Source organism: Crassostrea angulata, chromosome 6, assembly GCF_025612915.1.
Source record: "Crassostrea angulata isolate pt1a10 chromosome 6, ASM2561291v2, whole genome shotgun sequence".
NCBI classification, from domain to species: Eukaryota; Metazoa; Mollusca; class Bivalvia; order Ostreida; family Ostreidae; genus Magallana; species Magallana angulata.
The window spans coordinates 21,780,086-21,792,496 of NC_069116.1; the positions used below are offsets into that span (position 1 = coordinate 21,780,086).

At 34.6% G+C, this 12,411-nt stretch overlaps 1 protein-coding gene across 1 annotated transcript; it reads right to left on the bottom strand.

The window, feature by feature from the left end:
- Positions 1 to 590: 590 nt before the first annotated feature.
- On the bottom strand, positions 591 to 1,699 carry LOC128187404 (putative nuclease HARBI1). Its single transcript, XM_052857850.1, has 2 exons — positions 1,585 to 1,699; positions 591 to 1,309 (listed from the first exon to the last, which is right to left on the bottom strand). The coding sequence occupies exons 1-2, from the start codon at positions 1,697 to 1,699 to the stop codon at positions 684 to 686; spliced, it is 741 nt and encodes a 246-aa protein (XP_052713810.1). The 3' UTR covers positions 591 to 683.
- Between the last annotated feature and the right edge of the window lie 10,712 nt (positions 1,700 to 12,411).

Consider the following 12,411-nt stretch of genomic DNA (forward strand, 5'->3'; position numbering starts at 1 on the left):
AGAACTCGGTACCGCAACCCCGGTCCATCCAATGTGAGCGAATCAGCTGATGTACCGGTAGTTTAGGCTGCATTGAGTCCTAGACTTGATCACGGTAAGTGTAAACAATTATCTAATTATTATTTTAATAAGATGTAATATTAAACATATATAGATAACAAGAGGTCGAAGTTGTTTATATAACTATTTATTTTGATTTTAAAAATGCTTATACAATAAAATCAAGGAAGAATCATTATGTAAAATGTAAATATGATAATTTTGATATTATTACTTTCAGAGCAGGAATCACGTAGCAGTAGACTCTCCACTCGTGTTAAACAGCCAGAGGACACTTATGGAGCAAATATTTTGCGTTTCCAAGAATTGGTGCAGATTGAAAGGGAGAAACTGAACGTTCAGAAGGAACTGCTAGAAATTGAAAGAGCTAAACTTTTAATCAAACAACAAAAACATCAAGTGTACTTCTCCAGCATAGGGGTAACTTTTACCAACGTTGAATAAATATTTGCATCAGATTGACTCTCTGTGTTTGTTCGTTCTTTCTTTTTTTTTTTTTTTGCTTCATATAAAATTAGATAAAATAAATACAAATTGCTCACAAATTTTATTATACATGTATTTATGAATAACGGCGTATTAAAAACATATATCAATATGATAAAATAGATACATGTACAAATTTAAGCAAATCGTCTGTTGATGAGTCTGTTTCTCACTGTCACTCCGTCATTGATGGGACCAATGTACTGGGGGCGCCCAATTCGTCCTCTGTCACGGGCATCGACACAGTCCGCCGGAATGGGGACTCCATTGTTAATACACATGTTGTGCAGAACTGCAACAGCCACCGTAACTCTGCATGCCTTCGTGGGTGAATAAAAGGGAGATCCTCCACTTGTGTCGAGGCACCTAAATCTTGATTTTAGGACTCCGTAGCTGCGTTCCAGGGTATTCCTTGTCCTGATGTGAGACGCGTTGTATCTCTCCTCCGGTCTGGTTGTTGGGTTCAGCACTGGAGTGAGCAGCCAAGGCCGCAGGGGATAGCCGCTGTCACCAAGGAGCAACCCCTCAGGAATTGCACCCCTCTCAAACATATCTTTCAACGCACTGTTTTCTAGAATGAAAGAGTCGTTTGTGCTGCCTGGCCATTTTGCTACAATGTTCACGAATCTAAGCTTTGAATCACACACAGCCTGCACATTAATGGAATGGTAGTTTTTTCTATTTACATACAAGTGTTCATCAAGAGATGGTGATTTTATTCTAATATGGGTCCCATCGATTGCACCTATGACATTTGGGAAGCCTGCGAGTCGTTTTGGGTATTCATTTTAACATACTCAGGAGAAAGTCTCACTAAACAATCAGTAAAATCATTAATTATTCTAGACACGCTATGTCTGGATATTTTATGCACATCACCTAAAACGGCTTGGAAGCTGCCGGTGGCGTAAAATCTCAAAGCTACCATCACTTGGAACGATACGGGTAGTGGGCGTGACCTCAATGTAGGTCGTCTCAGGTCACGATTGAAGCGTCCACAAAGGTCTATTATAATATGACGGGGCAGTCTATACTTACAGATGATATCTGTGTCATCTAGGCAATCAAGCGGGTTGTCGATATCTCGAAATATGCGCTCGCGATGTAGGTTTGGGTTTTTTCTTCTTATGTAGTTGTAATAGGCGACGGCCATTTTTACTAGTTAAGACACCTGTTAGGATGTCTTAAAGTTAAGATATTTCTTAAGACATGTCCTAAAATAGGACGGCTTCAAGAAATTGACTTAGGACTAAGACGTGTCCTAAGTGATGTCTGAGACATATCTTAGTCTTAAGATAGCTTCGTGAACATGCCCACAGGTCTTTAGTATGTCCCGCATACCGATCTTGTAGTCTGGTACCCTTCCCACAATTCCGTTCGCGCACTCTCTACATTGAGAGAGTGCGCGAACGGAATTGTGGGAAGGGTACCAGACTAACCGATCCTGATGCATTGTTTTGAAAAGAATGAAAAACTCCGAAATTTTCCGAATAGATTATAGTCTCGATAAAAACGCGCCAAATACGACAATCTACTAAGTATGACCTACTTTTCATTTACGAGTAAAACAAAAAATATGTGATATTTTCTAAAAGGCATAAAACATATTTCTACATGCAAATTTACTTTAAATTCATAAAATAAGCATATTATTAATTCTATTAAAAAAGAACTATCCCGCAGAAACGCAGTAACAATATTTAAATGTGTATCAAATAACGGACCGCCTTCCGGCGGCCCGTAATAAAATACCAAACAACCTTCAGCAGCAACTTATAAATTATTTATTCCATACAAAATTCTAAAGAGGTAATTAAATAAATTTTATAAATGCTTTATACTTGTATACATTCGCTATCTTCCATGGAAAAAAGTGGCATGGAAAAAATGTTGTTCAATATTCATCAAATACGCTGTAGCCTTAGCAATCGAAAATAATTAACAAACTGTATATTGATACAGACCCTGAAACGTACTACTACACCAAAAAAGCGTGCGACTTTCGTGCGAGAAACGTTTCGTGTAAACCGTTTAGCGTTTCGTGTAAACCGTTTAGCGTTTCGTGTGAATCGTGAAGCGTTTCGTGTAAACCGTTTAGCGTTTCGGGCAAAGCGTGCAGCGTTTCGGGCAAAGCGTGTAAATCGTTTCGGGCAAAGCGTGTGAGAACCGTGTGAAACGTTCATCAGATTTCATTCGGAACTCTCTGACAATTTAATTGTTTCAAAATAGCGCTCGTGTTAAACATTACTCTAAACTGTTTGTGATTGGCAAAAATCCTTTGAGATATTCTTGTGAAAAAAATCTATGAGAAATGATATACTTATCTTTTTACAACATTGAATTAAATTTTTAACAAACAAAAGAAAAGTACGCGTATTGAAAGAAGACTTGTTACTGAGACTATTCGGCTGTGTACAACCAGTACACATAACCTCGGACATCGGGTTAGACCTGCACCTGGCTGAACCTGTCAATCAAACTCTGTGTATTCGTTTTCATTGGATGGCCACGCGTCTCTTTTTTTGTCAATAGCCAATAGAAATTTAATGACTTCAAGGTAGTCGGAATCAGTATTTGATGATGCACACAATTTCAATGATAGATTATTTAACATTAATTTAAACAAAATTAGATGTAAACAGAGAAAGAAAATATACTGTTCATTTCTATGAAATGCGGGAAGTAAATTCTTCTGAATCCCGATTAAAAATATTTCTACAAGTTATTATTTTAATTATTTATACACTTACAACGGAAAACAACAAGTAATTAACACACTGCAATTTTCCTAAAATGTACACATGCAATTAACTATTATGGGAATCTATATGCATGGTACTTAATTCAAATAGATTATGATAGATATATTGTACGCCGTTATGCGGGGCGCCGGTTATGTATACGAATATTGAGACAAAAATTTTAATCATTTTTCAATTTTTTGTTCTTTCCGAAATCCGAAATATTAATGACAACTTTCTTTATTGTTTAATCGATTGATTTTTTTCTGTGACATTATGTACGGAACATTTATTTACGCGAATGATTCCACATAAGAAAAAAATTAATCGGTTGTTTATAGCATTTTCCTAACTTATGTGACTAATTTTATTTTACATAACCTTCAAAATTATCAATGTAAATAGTTACAGGTTTATTTTCAGTTAGTATTTTTACATCATATTCTCTGAAACCAATAAAAATACTAATGTGAGAAGAAAAAACAAATCCCGCCGAATACTGAAAAACCGATTTCAGTTTGTAATCATGCAGATTTTATTTTTGGTATTGTATATTGTTACGGTAACTTTTTTCTCTGGAATTTTTATTATTTACGGCACTAATAAGAATCATGGATATTTCTTTTGAGCAATAAATATATTTATAGAAGTAATATTTTTGGCTAATTCTGTGAATAAATAATATTTTCCTTTAAATATAAGTACCAAATTAATTTAATTAATCAATTCAATACTTATGTTCATATATGTTTCTAATATCATTATTTCTTTCATTTCGTGTTTTCTTATAATTAAATCTTACTAACAGAGTCAGGGTAAAAATCCGAGAGGACCCGAATCGATCAGGATAAAAGCGTGTCCAAAGCGTGTGAAAAGCGAGCAAATCGTTTCGTGCGAGAATCGTTTCGTGTAAACCGTTCAGCGTTTCGTGTAAATCGTTTAGCGTTTCGGGCATAGCGTGCACCGTTTCGTGTAAACCGTTCAGCGTTTCGTGTGAACCGTTTAGCGAGCGTGCAGCGAGCGTGTGGTGTAGTAGTACGTTTCAGGGTCTGTAGATTGACATATCAACAAACATTCAGACCCGCAATGTGTTTTTTTTACAAGTTCTGTAAAATGTAGACTCAATGACTGAATTCTTAAACGTTTTCCGTCTGGGTTTTTTGAATCACGTGTGTACGTTATGTGTAGCCATATAGATGAACACTTAAAGTGTTTAATTTTTAAAAGTAATTGTGTACATGCAGAGCAATGCAATGCTAGGACAATTAAATTCCAACAATGTATATGGTGAGGCCGGTAAGACTGATACTGGTTCTGCTTGTTCTACAAATAGCGAATGTAAGACGAAGTATTTGGGTGTTATATTTTAAACAAATATAAGTTTTGCTTTCTTAAAAGCTTGCATTACTCAACAATGTATTTTGTTGGAATCATTCTTAGTTACCTTAACTGCATATATGTACCGCTCGGTCTGTATCCCGGAAAAATTGACTACCATCCGAAATTTTTCATACAAGGTCTACAGACTTGCAGCTAACATTACCTTTAAAAATACATTTTAGAATTTGCCGCTGTTTATAAATTCATTAAAAAGACGCGCAGAATCAAGTGGTAATATGTCGTTTGATATGGGATTTATGACGTCTATTTATATTGTTTTCATTAAAATTATTTCATTATTTCAAGCTTGTGGGTGGAATGAAATCAGTTTTACATGTTATATGACATAAAGATGTCCTCTCCCCACTTTTTCTCGCAGCAACTATTTTTTTTTAAATTTACATAAAAAATTGAATTATCATGGAGTTGCCCCCCCCCCCCCCCCTTTGTAGCATGTAAAAAAAATGGTATGAAAATCATGAAATTATGAGTGAAATTTTGAAAATTTTGGAAAATTCTAAATTTTTTCTTTCTTTTTTTGCTTGTCAAGATTTGTTGGATGAGTTTGCCCCCCCCCCACACACTTTCAAAAACGATGCTACGTGCTCGGAAATTACTCATTTCTTTATTTCCCTCTTTTATAAACAAATAAAAACTAACAAACATAACTGATCCAGATAATTATAATTACATGTATCAAAAATAAACTTCAAAAACAAACTACACATTCATCCTTCACCCACAATATTGCCTTTTCGATATTTGTCATCGTTGTAGACCCGTGTAACAATCTGTTACATTATATATGTAAGTAAGTGGTTGCACGACAAAGAACCCCTTGCTGATCTACATTTTCATTAACGCATACAAAGAAAAAATATATTTTGATTTATTTTTGAATTTCTTTTGATGTAAAAAAAAAAAAGAGAGAAGAAATTGGTCTAGAAAATCAGTCTCTCTTTATGCCTGTTTGTTAGCGGTTAATCCAAGTTCATTTTGAATATCCTTTTGTAATTTAAAAAATGCGATGTAAATTTTTGTACATGCAATGTTTCGGATATAGCAATGAAGAGTTGTTTCTTGAAATTTTATTAGACCATAAAATTGTAAAATGCTAACATTGAAAATTGTGCCCGATTTCTTTCTTTTTTTTAAGGTAAAACTTTATTGATTTAAAAAATGATTCTTTGAGACAAACAAATTGACATAATCAATAAGAGTTTGACAATCTCTAACTGCAGGTCTGTAGCTTTTAGTCAGAAAAAGAATCGGATGGACGACCTAGGACACAGATCGTCCATCCGAATTTCTTGAAAATTGCCATTATTTTCGTACGCGGACGCTATACTCACCGAGACTAAATGGTTCGTATCTTAAGTTTTAACTGCTTTGAAAGGTAATATTGGTTTTCTGATAATTATGAACATGAATAATTAAATAAAAATGGTTAAAATTATAGTAAAATTACCGGCATCGGTCTTCTCCGTGCGCGGATCTAGAAGGGGAAGGGTTCCAGACCCCCCCCCCCCTTCAGCGAAATTTCTTTCAATTACGTGTACATTATAAACTTACCAAATATGCCTCGGACATCCCTTGGCAAACTCAAATAACCGTCTGACTTTTCAACCCCTACCCCGGAAAAATTTTCTGATCCGCGCATGTTCCCCCTCCTCGAAATACAAAATTATTCTTCAAAACCCCTTGTAAAATTTCCAGGATCTCCGCATATATACTATTAGATTCATTGGCGCTTGCGTTCGATAAAAATGCGTGTAAAACGTTTGCCAATGGTCTTTTTACCTTCGTACCGGGCATAATCACAGTCCCACTCTGTGAATAAAATGCGGGGAATCAAACTAGAGACAACGTGTTAAGATCTGTATTTCCTTATAAACATGTAGTATCATCGTGCAAAATGCACTGTTCAATTATAATTTTTTTTTGACTTTACTTGTAAAATTCAACATCTGTTTCGTAATTTTTTCTCACAGTTTATTTCTTACAAAGTTACTTTTTTATTTAGTGATTGACACTTTTCAGACTTTATATGTGATTTCAAAGAGACAGAGTGTCATGTCTCAAGGACTGTTAATCTCTTAAAACAACATTGTGTAATTATCAGATTTTCATTTCTTGGACATCAAAGACTCATTGAGTTTATTTTATTATTTTATATCTGTGAACCTTTCACTCAGCTTACTTATATCATTACCTGTCAATTTATGCTCATTGTTAAGATTCTTATAAATAGTTATGTACAATTGTCAATGCGCAGTCTGGAATACGGCGGCCAGCCCCGGCCACGTCCGACTCTCCCAGAGTCTTGAGTCCAGAGGCCACTACTGGCCATATCAGAATTGTTTGTAACATGTCTGTCTGTTAAATTGTTATAATATTGCCATCGTTGAGTCTCGTCCAATAATGTGAAATCCTGCATCAGTTACCTGTTTATTTCTCTGGATCTGTATACTGGTGGACCTTCGGGAATACGACAAACCTACCCTTCGTTTTAGCTTACGGCCCACAGCGCGCCACAACCTTATACCTTATACACTTTACGCCAACATTCCCTCACCCGGTTCGTACTGCACACGACCGATGCAGATCCAGACGAATTCTCTATCACCGTAAAATCTACGCGGTCACAGAAATATAATACTTTGTTTATCAGTGTTTACACATCTAATATTGTACTATGGTCAGCTATCAATTTTTTGTAATACGTCACAAGTATGACGCAGCTACGATGGAAAACCTAATCGTTGCTTGCAACGAGCTCGTCTCTAGTTCTAATAAATTGATTCATCGCAAACCAGATAAATTGATTTAATATGTTCATAGATGTTATGGATAAAGGAATTTAGGAAAACAACATTTGATTGTATTTACACCTACACCTACACGTATGTTATGTTGAAAATAACAAGGCTCAAGCTTTGTTCACAAAACAAAGAGTTCTTTACTCCGTAACTCGCATATAACTAAATATATAACATTCAAGTTTCGATTAAGCATTAAAATTCAAATACTTAATTCAGCAACTCTAAACATTAAAAAATTGAAAATTAAATCACTTATCAAATAATGAAGTAGTTTAATAATGTGTAGAAGTGGCTTTGAGGCTTCAGAGAGACTTGAAAATATCAACCAAGCACGTTCAATATACTATCAAAGCACTATTTGAATTCCAGGTCTGCAATCAATTAATTACTAAAATAAAAATGAGGTAATACAATGTTTAAAGAAAGTACCAATAAAGGCAAAATGGAAATTAAAGATATTTTTGATATATTTATTTTTCTCACTCTCCATCTCTCTTGAATTAAATGTCTGCATGGTTAAGTGGTTGATTGTCTCTTTATATGAATTTCATGTATATGCATTAATATAATAATGATAATTAAAGAAAAATAAATTTTTTTTAATCCACATCTTTCATCTCCATGAAAGAAGAGAGATTGCAATTTATTGAATTTGTTTTATTACAATTTCGTCCATAACATCATAAAGAGTTTTCCAATGATTTTAAAACAGTCTGAATTTCTACTAAATATACTAGAGGAAAAAAGAAACTGCATTATAAAATTTAGTATAATTTTTCTATATCTATTGTTTGTATTTATAAAATTTAAACAATCGATAATGGTATTGTTTTTGATAATATCGGATAGTAACCATCCGGGTGCACGGACTTTTTCATGGTCAGTGAGCACCTGTTGTTTATTGAAGAATTTGTACGCACGAGTTTTACGGGCCAATACTTTTAAGAATAAGAACTGTAAAGGATTTGTTTAAACTTTTAAGGAAATCACTTTAGTTTCAACAAAATTTACCCCTGTCTCATGCCACGACTCAACGAAATCGAACGTAATCGTGCTGTTGGGATGCTGCAAGCTGGAATGGCACAAAATACTGTAGCAAAACACTTTGGAGTTCATCGGAACACCATCCAGTCATTATGGAGACGTTTTCAACAATCTGGCAACACCCAGGATCGACCGCGCTCTGGGCGACGTCGTGTGACGCCACGTCAACAGGACAACCACATTAGACTTGTGCATCTGAGAAATCGTTTCCAGACAGCAAGTTTGACTGCCCGTAGCATTCCTGGGCTTCGACTAATTAGTCTAAAAACTGTGCATAATCGTCTGCGCGAGAAAAACATCAGACCAAGACGTCCAGCGGTGCACCCAGTACTGCTTCAACGTCATCGTATCTCCAGACTAGCGTGGTGCACACGACATATTCGAATCAGAATACAGGACTGGGTCAATGTTCTGTTCACTGGTGAATCCAGATTTCATTTGGATAGCAGTGACCGCCGTTGCAGGGTGTATCGTCGCGTTGGGAGCGTTACCAGGACGCTTGTGTTGTGCAACGTCGACAATTTGGTGGAGGTAGCGTTATGGTGTGGGGTGGAATATCAGCACGTGGAAGGACCCCTCTACAAATTGTCAATGGAAATCTCACCGGCGTAAGCTATCGAGATGAAATTATTCAGCGTCATGTGATACCCTTCATACAGAGACATCAAAATCACATCATTCTGCAGCAAGACAACGCAAGGCCACACGTTGCACGTGTAGTCAGGGACTTGTTTGTTCAACAGAATGTCGATGTCTTGCCTTGGCCAGCTGTTTCCCCCGATTTGTCGCCGATCGAGCACGTCTGGGATGAAATGGAAAGACGTTTACGCCGTTTACCAAATCAGCCAGTGACATTGGCTGATTTAGGCCAGGCTTTAACCAACATCTGGAACAACATCCCTCAAGCATTTCTAAACACTTTAGTGGCATCAATAAGGCGTCGCTGTCAAGTATGCGTGAACGTAAATGGTGGTCACACACGTTAGTAATTTTGTTAATTCAATTTCAAATAACAGTGACTTTCGAGTGTGCTGAAATTGACGTTATTCGACGCTGACATTAATGTGTTATGAGATGTTGTTACGAATATATGTGTTACAAAAAATAAAATTTGTTCATTGTAATTCTTAAATGTTTTTTTCATATATTAAAGCTGCTTGGTCCGATTTTATATCAAATTTTATGCACGCTTTTAAACGATGGTTATGCTTAGTATATGTATACTAATAGCCATTGCAATATTTTTTTTCTACTAAATTAAGTCAAATTTCAATGAAAAAAACGCACAAAATTTGCTAACAAACAAACGACATAGAAGAGTACTGCGTTATTTCGCCTCATCGGTATGGTTATATTACGACTTTGACATCGCATTAAATAAAGGTCGAAGTAATCAGACAAATTACAAGTAGACATGTGTACGTTTTGTTCGCTAATACTTCTGAAGTTTGCTTTCTTTACAATCGATGCATAGCATGCGGGTTGAATAACCCCAATCATTCGGGAGACGAAACCAAACCGTCTCCTTTTCTAAAAATTCCCGTGATGCACTTTGGTTTGTTTTTACGTTTGCCCAAAAAGAAATTATTTTTATTTACTTTGAATATTTCTAACTTTGAAAGGAGACTGATTCTGCTCGTGTAAATAGGAGAAAGTCCATAACTTTCTAAGGTAATTGGTTGGTATGGGAAAAAAAATTGATACTGTAATAGCAAATAAATCGGACCAAGCAGCTTTAAATAATGCACAGTGTCATATGAATGCTTAATCAACATATATTCCTAGACTGTTTCATATTTTCGTATTCTATAAATAGTTCTAATGTTTGATGTATATTTGTTAAAGGTTATTGTTACTTTTTATGTCATTTTCTGTTCAATGGACACTGACTATTCTTTGTCATATTCTCAATATATTATGTTAGACGTTTGAAGCTAGAAACTGCTGTAAATAAGCATAGTGTCCGTCTGACTTATATTAATTTTAACAAGTAAAATAAGTATTATGACATCGTATAAGAATATGTGGGAGGAACAATACTATTGAATAGTAGATTGCAGTCTTTTGAAAAAAAAAAAGTAATGTTATAACAAGTTAGAGATTTTCGCTCATACATCTAAAATATAAATGACTAAACAAATGGAGTTACCAATTAAAATTATGTGTACACCACTTGTATCGATATGCCATAATTTTGTTTAATTCATAGAAGTCAAAGATTCTCAACTGGGACATTTTAAATTAAATCTCCTTTAATTCTTAAAGTTTTGATTTAAATATATCTGAATGACATTTCACATATCTTGTTTCTCTGGCAGAAGCTTGTATTACGAAATACTCGTTGTTTTCTTGCTGTTTACTCTGTGGACAGTCCGTTTGTCAATAGTATGACGTAATGACTGATGTTGGAAAGCAGATGTGCGCATTTCGCTGGGTTCAATATTTCTTTGAAAATTTGAAAAATATTTGGAATCTTTTTAAGATTTCACGATTTTTTCCTAATCTTTTCTAAAGACTTTCTTGGGTAATAAAAATATTTCTCAGTGGTTTTTTAATAACATCCCACTTCATATACATTCTAGTAGTTATTTATTCTACAACTTAATGATATACTCTAGAAAATTGGCAGAAAAACATCTATACCTATAGATTAAGACATTTTGTGAATAAACAGCATACACCTTTAGCATTTCAACACGTGTGAGATGATGTCTATATGTACGTAAACTATAGTTTTTCTTAAGTGATAAGTAATTATTGTGATATTGAGTAAAATTCTACTTTCATTTTTGGTAAACCAGTCTAAAATTGAGAGTAAAGTGGTGGACACGCTTTGGCGGATCCAAGTCAGTGGGAGTTTGCATTGAATATATACTTGCCAAAAATACTATGGAATGATTACGTAAAGAGTGAATATATTTACTGGGAACTTATTTAGAGAATACTTAGAAGTTAAGATTTGACAAATGCTGAATAAATAAAATGAACCTATCGTGATTTGAATGAATGATTTTAGTTTTAATGGATAGAACTTCCAAGAACAGGGTAACCAAGAACGTGGGTTAGGCGGGTTGACTCATTTACGTCACAGCAGAAAGTGTAGGATGAGTTCATCATGCATCGCGGGAGATATTTTGGATCAGACATCTTTGGTTAATAAAAAAAGGTGAATAAATAAAACGGACCAATTTGACGCGATCTTTTTAGTTTTTGTTTAATTTTGTTTGTTTGTTTGTTTTTGTTTGTTTGTTTGTTTTTTAGCTTTAGTTGTTTAGTTTTATCGGAAGAGCTTATCATCTAGTATAATATTAAAAAGAGCCAAAGACATACTGTTCTGACTTGTTTTGACAATTTGTTTACTTCTTCGGAAATAATTTTCACGGCCCATGGTCCTGAAAGATCAAAGATTTTTAAAATCATAATTTCAGTATGTTATCAAATACTTACTGATCAAACAGAAACTTAAAGTTTGTATTCGAAACGTTATTGTTGAATATTTTCATTTTACTGTGCGTTATTCAATTCGTCTGCTTACCTGACGGAAGTTATTGACACGACGACGTCAAAAATAAATCGTTCAATGCTATATTATGACAAAATTAGGTGCTTTGTACAAAATCTAATTTTAAGTCCAAGACTGCTCTCTAATCATGGAGCCAGGTGTATGGTAGGCTTTTAAAATATTTATTGACTTGTGGTGTGTGTGTGTATATATATATATATATATATATATATATATATATATATATATATATATATATATATATATATATATATATATATATATAAGCATCTGAAGTTTTGATCGGACCACTTTCAGATTGTATCAATTAATTCTTAGTCAATTCGACGCACAAGGACATGCTATTCATATGAAC